General features: G+C 36.2%; 1 protein-coding gene across 2 annotated transcripts in view; it reads left to right on the top strand.

The window, feature by feature from the left end:
- LOC149780915 (GPI-anchor transamidase component PIGU-like) overlaps positions 1–14242 on the top strand; it is a 59111-nt gene that overhangs the window by 6764 nt on the left and 38105 nt on the right. For both annotated transcript variants that reach the window (XM_089938012.1, XM_089938011.1), the window contains exons 2-4: positions 1982–2046; positions 3055–3126; positions 12651–12713. In XM_089938012.1, the coding sequence (XP_089794138.1) occupies positions 1982–2046; positions 3055–3126; positions 12651–12713 (200 nt within the window). The remainder of the gene's footprint in view (positions 1–1981; positions 2047–3054; positions 3127–12650; positions 12714–14242) is intronic.

The following is a 14242-nucleotide window of genomic DNA, read 5'->3' as shown; positions in this document are numbered from 1 at the left end:
ACTTAGTTGCAAGAAAGATGGATTTAAAACTACTACCATATTGATTCACAGCAGTGCTTGTATGGTCCTGAACTGCAAAGACAGCAGCACCATCAGTCAATGATGAAATTGGCAGAGGCATTGAAAAGATTCTTGAAATATTGGAGAAATACACCAGTGTATGATCTGGATGGATTCTCAAAAGATGTTGTTGTTATGGGGTTTAATGCCATATTTCAGCACACGATAGGCTATGCATGGCGGCCAGTATTAATGGTGGAGGAAGAACCTAGGAAAACCCCAGGAAGAACCACCAACCTACAAGAAACTACTGGCGAGCTTTCTTACATACGTTAGCCGAATCCTAGACTCGAACCCATGCAGACAGGTGAGATGGCAGTGATCCGTAACAGTGAGCGCTTTAGACCACTCGGCCACTCGGGGCCCCCTCTCAAAAGATGTAAGTTGAGGTACATCTCTCACTGTATCAGCTGTTTGATGGATCCAGTTAAATAACAACAACTATGTGGGTACAGCCAAGGTCAGTTATAAACATAAAAACATTGACAATCAATGTTTTGAATGGGCTATTTTGTCATTATATCCAGCTTGTGATCACCAAGATATGCCTAAAAAGTTCCTGTAACACCTGGGTGATGTTAACTTTGGCAACATTGAATTTCCTATGCAGGTTACCAAAGCCACACTGAACAAATTTGAAGCACTTAACCTAAGTATTGCTGTTAATGTGTTCACTTATGACAAAGGCTTTTATCCGCTGGCACTATTCCTACATGGGCAGCATGGACAAACCCAGATTGGTTTGTTGCTTTTGAGTGAAATAAAAGAATCAGAATTGGTATCACACTATGTGTGGCTTAGAGAATCTTGCTCAGTCACTTAACTAATATGGCAAGCATGAGGGTAAAAATATAAATGCAGATGTTGCATGTATGTATTTAAGACTCAGCAGCTACTCACCAGTCATGACTTTTACTGTGGTGATGAAAACCAGGGTGAACCATAATGCTAGATTCTGGTAAAAACATTGTCAGACTTACTTTGTACAATGAAAGATGAAAGACCCTTATATCATCTAAGCCGATTTTGAATGCCTGAATGTTTCAGTAGAAAGCTCTGCTTTCAAAGATGCATCCAGCTCTGCTATCAAAGACAACTGTGTCTGATATTGATCAAACTGCAAATCACTGAACAAATTCCATGCAGGTTCTGTTATGTAGTAGTTCCATGTGATAGTAAAACAGCAGCCAGTCCTTATTTTGTGCCCAGGGTACTCCAATCATAAACATTGGTTCGGAAGGCAACATTTCATTGCTGACCCACTTAAGCAGACAGTTGTTATAGATATTTCTGCTTTGCTAACGCTGAAAAGTATAAAAAAAACTCAACATCATTTAACCTTTAGTTTTGTATTTAATTGTACTTATCTGTAACAAACACAATGTAGACTTTGTATAGTAGTCAATTTTTTGTGTTATGTTGTCATATGTGTATTTATATTTTGTGACTTTTGTGCCCCTGATAAAGGAATCCGAATATCTTAAAAACACTTGGGCTGGTTTTGCACCTACTTTTGCTGTTTGTCAGTTTTTTATTATATTTGTTATTTCCCTGAACAACAGGATTATTTTTGATCCAAAGCTCATGGAAATACTGTTATTTGTTTGTGATTTTTAACTCATATATGTTCACACCACACACACGCACACTCACACACACACACACACACACACACACAGAGCTTAAAATCATTGTAATGAGGTAGTCGGGTTCATAACTGCCAATCATGTTTTGTATGGAACTGTAAATAGTACCACATTGGCTGTTGAATTGCTTTTATGTCATGCACTGTTATGCTTTGAAAAGGATTGCAGTCCTCTACATGGGTAACCCAGCATATTGTCTTTTCTTCATTAAGTTTTTGAAAGTTTTTTTTGTGTGCAAAATGTATAATCTACCAGAAAATATTGTTTACTTTCAGCAATGGAGGGTGTAGCCCTATCCAACATCATGATTTCTCCCTATTCTGGGGACCTGTTCCATGAGGTAGGTATGAGAGTGTACATACTGCAACTCTCTTGATAATTGAGGAATATATATATATATATATATATATATATATATATATATATATATATATATATATATATATATATATATATAAGTTATATTGGACAGAAAGTGTACGTAAATGTGTATCATCTTTTGAATTTATAATATAATTTAAATTTAAGTCATTGAGACTATGAAGTTATATTTTATATCCTTTAATTCATGAAGTTATATTTTATATCCTTTAATTCAATGGAGACTGCTCCGGTGGCCTAGTGGTAAGCCTCGGATGCGGGGGTTGTGGGTTTTGAACTCCGGCCAAATCATACCAAAGACTTGCAAAAATGGTACTTACAGCTGCCTCGCTAGGTGCTCAGCATGAAAAGGTTAGTGTTAGGACTGGTAGGACTGCTTTGCTCCACCACATTTACTGACTGCTGTATATAGGCTGTTGTGCTTTAAAAAATGGCATTAAATCTCACAAAAACAAAGACAAAAACAATCTCATCTCATTGAGACACTGCTAGCAGAGATGCTGGTGGCAGTGGAATGGGATTCCTTATAGTTGATTAATGGAATAAGCAGAAAGATGTTGGAGATAGCAGTTTTTGGTCTCAAATTTCTAGTGATTCATGTAATTATTATGTCGAAAGATGGATCACTGAAATTTATTGTCAAGGGTCAATAAGAAAACCATAGCCATAACAAATTAATATTTGCAATGTACAATTATTGTTAAGAGATGATAAAGTTACTTTGATTATGATAAGAACTTCAGTGACACTGACATAGCATGGTTTCTTTATGATTAAAGATTTAACAATTTAAGTTACTGGTAGGTTTATATCATTTGACTTATTGGTAAGTTTATATTATTTGACTTATTGGTGAGCTTATATTATTTGGCTTACTGGTGAGTTTATATTATTTTTTATGTAGAAGTCTTTTCTTTGTATGCACATTTGTCTAATAACCCATATTGATTTATTTTAAAACTATCAGACACCACTGATGCTGAGATTCCTGGATTTTGCAACCAGAGCATTTCCAAATGCTGTAGATTACTTATTTGTGGTAAGTCATGTACTTGGTAAATCATGTGCTTGGTAAGTCATGTACTTGGTAAGTCATGTGTTTGGTAAGTTATATACTTGGTAAGTCATGTGTTTGGTAAATCATGTGCTTGATAAGTCATGTACTTGGTAAGTAATATAATTAGTAAGTCATGTACTTGTTAAATCATGTGCTTGGTAAGTCACCTACTTTGTAAATCATGTGCTTAGTAAGTCATATGCTTGGTAAATCATGTGCTTGGTAAGTCATATTCTTGGCAAATCGTGCTTGGTAAGTCATGTACTTGGTAAGTCATATACTTGGTAAATCATGTACTTGGTAAATCATGTGCTTGGTAAATCATGTGCATGGTAAGTCAAGTGCATTTGACGATATTGTATTCAAGAGTAGAGATATTAGAGAGAATAAAAAGTAACTGTTTTGTTTTAACTGCTTACATTTTGGAATGTTCTTATTCTCGAGAAAAGAGTCAACTGATTCATCAGATTTGTTCACATGAGTATTACTAATTTTGAAGCAAGGTCGGGAACTAGGTCAGCTTTATGTGTTTACAAATGAATCAGTCAAGGTCAAACTATTTTCTGGAAAAGTATCATGTTCCTAGTAAACAAAACTACATTATTTTGACATATAATGAAATTTTAAAAAAAATAAAAAGATTTTAAAACTTACAAGCAATTAAATCAGATATAAATTAAATCAAATATAAATAACATAAGAGAATATATGAGGTATGTGTGTTTGATAGAGGGAGAATCTGTGGTGTGTGTATTTGTCTGAGAGAGAAAGAGACAAAACATCATTCTGGGATGATCCCTGATTAAATGAAATGGATTTAAATCATATCCTGTTGTATGCAGTGTATTTTTTTTCTCCAAGTTTTAATGAACTGATAAAAAGAGAGTGGATTATGGTTTTAGAACAGGCAAATGATACAGAAGGGAAATTAAAACTCAGTCAAAGCTTTATTATTATGGTATTGCAAGGAAAAACAAATAAATTCAGAACTTTGTAGATGATTCAAAGGATTGCATACAAGTCACATTTACCTTGCTATATATAATAGTGTACCACAATGCTTTGTCATTGGAAACATCATGAGGAGCAACATTATGTTTATATTTATTCAAAACAAATATAACATGGTAAAAATGATGAAGTGATTAGATTACCTCTCTGTTATAGATAAATATAGATGCATGGCTTAGCCGTTTCCTTCAACTAGTAGGCTCATTTCATCAACTTGTGGTTAGAGTCTCTCTCTCTCTCTCTTTCTCTCTCTCTCTCTCACACACACTTCTTTTATCTCAAATAATACCTAGATTTCATTCCATAACGCTAGTATGTTGAGGGATATTTTTGGGAACATTGTGTTATTGTCCTTGTCATTGTCATCTTTGTCACAGCCCTTTGCAAGTATCTTGCAGATGCCCAGATACATTTATAATGAAATTACTTGCACAAGATTAGGTTACACAAAAGTTTTTCTTATACAGGTATCTGGACCATCAAAATACATAACATTAACTTGTGCATAAAACTTGTGAAAATTGTGTGCATAAATTTACATTGCTTCATGAAACGGGAGCCAGGGCAAATGCTTGGACTGCTTCCTCCAACCCTCACCTTGTATAATGGGATGCATACTTATACTCTACCTTGCTCAAGCTGCACCATGTCCTGACCTTGCAGACCACTCCCTTTTGCAGTTTGGTTGCAAGATAGAGGATGCACAGAGGGAGGCAGATGTTACTCCACCTTGCTATGCATGCAGCTGCTTATACCTTACAAATCATCTCTGATCCATCCTCAAAGATGTGATGAGAAGAGATGAAACAGATAGGTGATCATTTGCATATACACCCTAAAACTAGCTTTGATCTCAACACTATATACATGTGAATTGGTCTTGGAAGGCAGTCTTGTAGAGGGAGCAGGAAACAATTTCTCTGCTCCGAAGCCTTCATCTTGTTACTGACCCATGTTCCCACCTGATCATAGACAGCCTTCCGGTGGATGCCAAACTCTTGCACTTCAAAAAGTGTTTTTCCACAAAGCCAGTGGCTGATCCAGACTGTCATGAAGGGGCTTTGGATCTCATTTTGCCAAACTCCTCCTATTTCTTACTGATGGAATTTACTCTCAGATTCTGTAAAGGGTACACTTTTTTCACAAGAGATCAGGAAGCACATCAAGAAGCAGATGTTTAGAATCCACAATCTTCAGGATTGGACTCCAGGGTTTTTCTGGTTGGGTAGACTAATGTCCAGCTCATGTCTCAGGGTGATCATCTAGCCGAGTAAATTAAGTCAATTTATACTTCTCTCAAAATTCAAAATGGAGATTTCATGATCAGTCTCCCTCCATCCATTTGAATTAATTTGCTTACAGTTTAGATCTGACAGATGCATATTGTCATGTTTCCATTCATTTGTCCTCATAGAAATTTCTTCGGTTTGCATATCAAGGTAATTGTTATCAGTTTTGCAATCTCCCATTCAGCTTGAGTCCTTGGACCTTAAGACAAACCAATCATCTGTGTTATTTCCCTGTTTTATATGGCCTCTATTTCTAAGGTGGTATACTTTGACAGCATTATCCAGAAACCTGGATGTTTTTCATATACATAAACTGAAGTTCAGCTCAGATCAAGGGAAAGAATGATCTCTTATCCCATTTAAATCATTTAAACTTTCTGATTATTTGGGAAAAGTCCAGTCTTTCTCAATTCCAACAGTTTGTCTATCAGAGTATGGAATTTCTCACCCACCTCAACCATGTACATCTTCCTTACATTCAGGTGGTCTGAATCATCAAGCTTGTAGAGTCTGTTTTCAAACAAAAATGGATCACAGTCATGAATGTGCTCCAGTTACCGTATTTACTGTATATGTTGGGACACAGTATTTGTTGGGACACCATAAATTAATTTTAAAAGTAATTTTTTTGTGCACTGTATGTTCTGGGACACATCGTTTTTTTTTTTTAGTCGTAAGTTGTGGGACACCTGTTAAATCATTTGAAAATTACATGTCGGAAATTGCACTCCAACTGAAACTTTATTTTAAAAAATATAAAACTTGAGATAAAACTCTTTAATCCACTGCAGCAGTATCTCATCAACACAACCCTTCTCCTGCACACGTACAGTCTATTCTTTTGGTACATGAATATATTTTTTAGCTTTCTCATACCATGAAAAATTGTTAGAAGCAACACACCACCTGAAGCGGAAACTGTAAGAACAAAAGTAAGATTTTGTTTCAAATCTGCACTAATCTTGCTAATTCTGACACTTTTGACATCCATCTTATCGTCAGTCCATCCAGGAATGCGATCAAAGTGCACTAGAGTTTCGTCCATGTTAATGATTATATTGTTGGCGAAATGATCTGTTTCTCTTCTGGCCTTCACGAATTCATCACACAGTGTATCCCCCAGGGGTGTAAAACTGAGGGTTAAAAAAAAAACCTTGGTGTCAGAGCTGGGGATCAAATAAAAAATATGGGGGTCAAAAATATACTGACAAATTTTCATCCGATTCCTACTTTTTCAGCTTGAAATAGGATATTGCAACTTGCACAACATACTCTCTCTCTCTAAACATACAAATAAACCCACATGCACAATTAACAAACAAATGCATTGTCCATTCAAAGAATAATTTTATTAGTTCATTTTTCTTTTAAAATCTTAATTTTAACAGTCTCTTTATAATTTTTTCGAAGCAATATTATAGACCAACATATTATATACAAGCCAATACAAAAAGCCTAATAAATCTTTTTAACCAAATGGCAGTCAATTTACTGCCTGTCATAAAAGCTGTACTCAGTTTCATTGTACTTCATCCTAGAACAAATTTATCCAAAAATCAAGAAGGCTAATGATTCATCTTGTTTCTAATAAGTTACACTTGAACTTTAAGGTCTTTCTTTTATTGCAGCAAAGTTAAAAACCAACAAAATCTGCAATAACCCCTGACTATGTAATTGAAATAAATGCATTTGTCTCGGCAAGTTTACTGATTTCTTTGTTGTGAAAGAATGTCTTGGGTTATAATGTGTTCTTCAGATATCTTGTGGCGAACGAGGGCAGATTTGTTAAAATTCTTAAACCCTGTCACAAAAGAATTATTCACTTTTGCAGTCTTCGCAGTCACGCTATCAGTCACACCGGTAATCCTAATGGATGTGCCGTATTCCAGTCAAGGGAATTATTTTCTCCATTTTCCATTAAAGTTAGATCCACAGTTACTCTTGTGTTCTGCTTCTTTCACTTTCTTTGCTAATGATTTTTAGTGCATGACATTTTAATCTGGAGATCACTTTCTAGTGCAGCAAGCATTGAGGTTAAACATCAAGATGACATCTTGCTGAGTTCAATGGAAATCGCATGAGAGCTTGAGAGATTAGGGGAAGCTGCTCCGTCATAACATTGCCTATGCTAGTCTGGTTTCTTATTTCGTATGTTCACTGCGTTCCACTCCACTATACGAATAGAGGAGCCCAACACAGGGAGTAAACAAAGCGGGGAACCAGTCAATGCCTATTCTCGAAGTACACACAGTGCCACCCTTAGTCCAACGCATTGAATATTAAATAAATCCTGATCGCGTTATGCGAATTCCTTGCGGCAACAAAATGTGTGTGTCAGTTTTCTCCATTTTGCGTCCCTGACGCACAAATGTGTGTAAAGAGAGACACTGATCACGTGATTTTATTTTCTCCAAATCTTCTGGATGATGCTGGGTCATCGATGTTCGCGCACGAAGCACTCTATTGTAAACTTTAAAAACTGTTCCATTGTTTCACTTTATTTTAAAAAATTTCGTGAATACTGGTGAAAAGAAACCAAAGTTAGCTTCCATATCTCAGCCGTCTTTGTATATTCGGAGCTAAAATATAAAAAAATCGGCACACTTAAAAGAATCCAAGTCGGCTTCTGAGGTCAGCATGCTTTGCAATAAAATAACCTTTGTATTGATATCCTTTAAAAAAAATTTCAGCTTCTGAGTCCAAAGTCGGCTTCTGACGTTGGCTTGCTTTGTAATAAAAATAACCTTTGTCTTTGATGTCCTGTCGGTAAGTTCAAAGACGAAGTTTACTGTTGGCTGCCAGTTGTTTTTATTTACCACCAGGGCTTCTATGTGCTTGGCATTTGTAGTAATAATTATTACAAAGGTGCACTGATGTCTGCAGATAAATAGTAATGATACTTTTGTAACCCACGCCGGCAAAACGCACTCAAGTGAATGTGTTTTCACATAAGGATTTTTATTTGTGAGGTACTGATATACAGTAGACCTGGATATAAATTAATCTTGACTATTTTGCACCTAGCACCATGCCATGCGTGAATGGCAGTTGTCTTCAATCTATCGGTTGATTATTTCCCTCTCATTTGCAAAATCGTTTGCTTCTCTTCTAGCCTTCACAAATTCATCACATTTTATTTTCTCCAAATATTCTGTGTGACGCTGGGTCATCGACATCTGTGCAGAAAGCACTATATTGTGTCACTTCAGAATTTCCTGTAAATACAGTTTAAAAGGAACCCAAGTTTGCTTCCATATCTCGACCGTCTTTGTATATTCAAAAAAATAAATTTAAAAAATCGGCTCACTTCACAGAATCCAGTCAGAATCCGATGTTGGCTTGCTTTGCAATAAAATAACCTTTGTATTTATATCTTTTACCAAAAAAAAGTGACCAAAGTCAGCTTCTGAGATCGGCTTGCTTTGTAATAAAAATAACCTTTTGTCTTTGATGTCCTGTCGGTAGGTTCAAAGAAGGAGTTAACTGCTTGCTGCCAGTCGTGTTTATTCACCACCAGGGCTTCTATGTGTTTGGCATCTGTGGTTACAATTAATACAAAGGATCATTGATGTCTGCGGGTAAATAGTAAGGATAATTTTGTAACCTGAGCTGGTGAAAAGATTGTCAATTACACTTAAGTGAATGTGTTTTCAAATAATAATTTTTATTTGCGATATACAGTCATACATAAACACTGCTCCGGTGACCTAGTGGTTAGAGCGTCCACCTCGGATGCGGGAGGTCGTGTGTTCGATCTCCAATTGAGTCATACCAGAGACTTACAAAAATGGTACAAACAGCTGCCTCGCTTGGCATTCAGCATTAAGAGGTTAGTGTTAGGACTGGTCGGCCTAGTGTCAGGATAATGTGACTGGGTGGGACATCAAGCTACATGTCTGCAGCATGATGCTCCGGTGCTAGACATCACTATAAACTGCCACATTGCAGACATCGTAGTGATATAACTGAAATTTTTTTAAAGCTACATAAAAAATGAAAATCACATCACACATCACTGTCATACAGAAGACCTGGATATAATTCAATCTTGATTATTTTGCACCCAACACCGTGTCATGCGTGAATGGCGTCTTCAAGATATCGGTTGACTATTTCCCTCTTTGCAAGTTTGTTGGCTCCAGTTTTCAGTCACATAACATGTTCAAATCTTGGAGCACAACCACACACGATTGTTTCTCAATGTTCATGTGAACAACGTGCTGTGTGGTATCGGAAATAATTGATACACGCTACTGTATGGAATCCTACGCTTATGGATTTCGTGGAAATATTTTATTCTCTAATGCTTATGTTGAAAAAAGGAATAAATGATAACACAAGGTTAGTTTCGTTCTTTTTATTATCAATTAAGCGTTTTATTTATCTATTTTATTACAACATGCAGTGGGGTGAGGGGGCAAGCACAAATGCAATACAAATTTATTTTGTTTCTTAAGTCTTGGGACATATGACCAAAGTGAAAAAATGTTTCACCATAAGTTCTGGGACATGAAAAAAAAGAATTATTTTGTCATGTCCCAACATATGCGGTAAATACGGTAATGGGACTGTTCAATGCAGCATTAGACCTCATGCACCCTTTGCAGATGGCCTTGATGTATAAGTGGCACCATTTTTCAGTGCTGCTCGATTACAGAATCAGGGTAATGAGTGATGTAGTACCATTCCTGTATCAGCTGAACAACCAAGGTTAGTTGACAACAGGAATGCTTCTGGAACAATCCATTTGGATATGACTGTGTGTATGGATGCAGGTATGTATGGTTGGGGTGCCCATCTGCTGCCAGACTTCGACACTCTCAGTGGCTAGTGGGATCAAGGGGAGACACAGGTTTCCACTTCAGTCTCTTGGAGATGAAAGCTACCTTTGAGTCCTTTCACTTTTGAAGAGACCATCTTCAGGACAATGGCTTAGCTCACAATGCCGAACAGCCTGATGGTAATGACGCATCTCCTCAAACAAAGTGGTACCAGGTTAACCAAGCTCTGCATTCTGGTCTGGGAGTTTCATCTTTGTTGTGCACTTCACAAAAATTAAGATCTAGAGCATATTCCTGGCAGCCACAATGTCCTGGCCAATTCTCTGTCCAGGAATGGCCAGATTCATCACACAGAATGGTCCCTTCAATCTATCCTTAATTTTGCCTTCTTTTGGGGATGTCAGATAATTGGCCTTTTTGCAAGCTGGTGAAATCACAAAATGCCCAGCATCAACTCTTCATCTCTGGATCCCTTAGGCTTGCGCTTGTGATGCCCTTATTGTCACTTGTGAGGTTTTGTGGGCCTTTCCCAAGTTCCTAACACTTTTGGTTCCAAACACTATACAGAACTGCAAAATGATTCTGATTGCCCTTCTTCACTGGGACAATTCTTGGATAAACAGTCTCCACAATCTAATGATAAATCTACCCAAGAAGATCCTGGCTAGGCCTTATCTTCTCCAACAACCTCAGGTCCAAGTGATCTGTCCTTGCACAGATCAACTTCTTTGCACTTGACTCTTGTCAGGAAAACCCTACTGCATCAACAATTTAACCCTTTTATGATAGAAAGAAATACACAAAGATAATGGCCTTCTAATTTAAAGGCTTATTAGGGATGGTGGCAGGTCTTAATGGGACCTGTGCAAAATCAGTTTCATCGTCTCTTTGAGTGCCACAATCCCACGGATAGCCAACTTTTTTCTCTGGGAATTTGAGGAGAAAGTGTTGCCCCCAATTTCTTTTAAGGGCTACCTCTCTATATCAGATAACCTTCTATCATATGGCAAAGAGGATCTGTGTGATGACAAGACCTCCCAAACTGTTTGGCCAATTTTGAGATGCATAAGCCTAAATCACTCACTGTTTCCCAAGTGGAATCCTTTCTGGATCCTGACTTGGCTAAGTTCAAATAATTTAGACTCTTTCGGCCAGAACCTCACGGAAATTCTTATCATACAAAACCTGCTTTTTGATAGGATTAGCTTCGGCATACAGAGTCACTGAGTTGCATGCTCTCTCTGTTGGCCCACCCTGTCTTCTATTTTGATCAGGTAGCTTATTTGTCTTCATGAGGCAAATCTGTCAGTGGGCAATCAGAAATGTTTCATATGATCTCTCCTGTATTTATATATCCCAGAAGGCATTGAAGCATGAGACAGAATGTACTCTCAAGCTTTACTTGAAGCAAACAAAGTAATTTTATGGATCTTGAATGTGAATATATATCTGCTTGTGAGATTAGAGCAATTTCAGCAAGCCTATATATTTCTAGCCAAGACATTGTCAAGATCTTGTAGACTGGCATGCACAGCTGACCAAGAATTTTTAGATACAATATTTAGCTCCGCATCGGTACACTCTGGATCTGGTAGGCCTGGTCTGAGCTTTACAGTTGGCTAACAAAATCATCTGACATCAGCACAACCTCCAGACAGACACTCGTTACAGATTTTGCTGAATTCACCCAGAAATTTTATTTGTTGAGAAGATTTTATTTATTTTCCCATCCCACAAATAAACCATGTCACCTCCAGTTGTGCTGATTACAAGACAGGAGAGTGTGCTATCCTTCATATGAGGAATCAAAACTTCTTCCCGAAAAGGTTACCTGCCATATAGGTTATATGCTTAACATTCTCACCTCCTATTACCTATTTTCCTAAAATTAATGTGATCTGGGAAATTGTGTTCCAAAAAGACTAAGCATGTTTTTCAATAAATTGTTTCTCTTTGAATACTTACCCAATCAAATTGGTTACATTACCTCTGACCACTTCCGCCTTATGCCAACATCCTTTTCACAATGTTATGGCCAGCTTTGAACTAGATCTGCTTGGTGGTGGTGGCAAGAGGAGGTAATGTGCAAGAGCTATTGCCCTTTGTGTATTTTCACACACACACACAGATATATATATATATATATATATATATATATATATATATATATGAATGATAGACTGGAAAGATGAATTTTGATCTTTTGGAATGCTTAATTGAGGAGGTAAATGGGGTTATATTAGAAATGCTAATGTGATTGGGTAAACTTCTAGGGAAAACATGATTTACTGAAAAATGGGCTTTCACTATATATGTAGATGATGTGGTTCACTGAGTAACATTTTTGGTTTTACATCAGGAAAGAAATTTTAAATCCTTAAAGCTACAGATCATATATTATTAAATTATTAACTTTATTTTTCAGTTTGTGGACATGTTAAGTGTCATTGTGCTGCTGAAGATTGGAAATCTTTTTGCCAGGTATCTGGTAAGTACTTTAGTAAATGAAACCAATAAATCCATATTCTTTACCAGCCATATACATTGCAGATACATCAAATACAGTACAAGTGTCATGGATTATGGAAAATCCATGTTTCCACAGTGGAATTTATTCCATTGATGCAGTTTCTCTGGCAAATACATTATCTGATCACATTATTGTCTGAAACCCAAATTAGATGTTCCTCTGTTTTGATGCTGTGGCATAAACTCACAGTTGTTGAGAGAACATGTCTCTCACTGATGTCACATACACAACATTTGTTTACACTGATCAACATCGAGTCACACCAACAGAAACTTTAGTCGAAAATCCTATTTTCATTTGTGAAATGATACAAAGATACATACCATGAATAAAACACATTTCACTGATTCTCTTTTTTCCAATCAGTAAGTCCACATAAAAATCCTTATCTACTATTCTGATGGGCAGATAAACTTCCCGCCATAATAAGCATCCAGACTGAAACTGTTAGTCTTGTTTCTCACAGCAGATAACTGCATCAGTAACACTGGATACAAGAGTGTACAACATTATAAAGTTATATATGTATCTGACATTAGTGATATTCTGAGGTGCTTCTTTTGTAATTATAATTTATGGAAATTTGCATGAAACATAATTTTGTGATATATTTTAACTAAATCATCACATATATTGTTTCTTATTTTGAAAAATTACAGGAGGATTTTTTATCTGATAAATAAGACATTTCATTCAGTTGTAAATTTTCATTCAGCCTTTTTAGAGAATCTCAAAATTTAATTTATTTTGACCAAATTTATTATTTATAAATTGGTTTGAAAATGCTAAGAATTACAATGAATGAAAACAAAACCATCTCTAGCAACATTATGTCTTCTGTCTCAGATTATCTGCAGTTTTAGAGACATAAGTTATGATGGATACAAACCTCTTTTAAAGTTTAAAAAAACAGTAAATTCAAAGTTTCTGTACATTACGGATGCTAATTAAGTACTGGAAAACAATCATACACTAAATCTAATTTTTTTTAAGCATAAGTAAACATTTTTATCATAATACAGTCACAGTTTTCCCCCAATTTTGATTATTTTAGCTTTTGCAAAAAAATCTTTTCCAGTATGTAAATTATGATAAATAAAAGAAAAACTTTAGGAATGTTAAATAATTTTTTTAATGCCAATTTTCTTATAAACTTTTTCTATGTGCTGTTGATGTTACTCTGCCAGTATGTTATTTAATCCAGAGCATCTATACAGTGGTGTTACAGGAAGAAATAGACTTCTGTGAGGTGCATCAAAATGGGTGACATACTAGATGATCTTTACGAGAAGGGGTTGTGTGGATGAAAACTCCTTAAGAAGAGTATGAGAGAATATATGATTGACATTTCTAACCCATAATTAGCTAATTAACTAATGTATCCAAGAAATGAGAGATATTATGAAATTAGGATATTTCTGAAAAGTTCGAAGGAATTGCTTAAGTGCAGGATACATTAGGATACTTTTCTTTACTACCCCCAAAAT

The sequence above is a fragment of the Sinohyriopsis cumingii genome, chromosome 16 (assembly GCF_028554795.1).
Source record: "Sinohyriopsis cumingii isolate HCF-2022 chromosome 16, ASM2855479v2, whole genome shotgun sequence".
NCBI classification, from domain to species: Eukaryota; Metazoa; Mollusca; class Bivalvia; order Unionida; family Unionidae; genus Sinohyriopsis; species Sinohyriopsis cumingii.
This window is presented reverse-complemented; position numbering and strand designations above follow the sequence as displayed.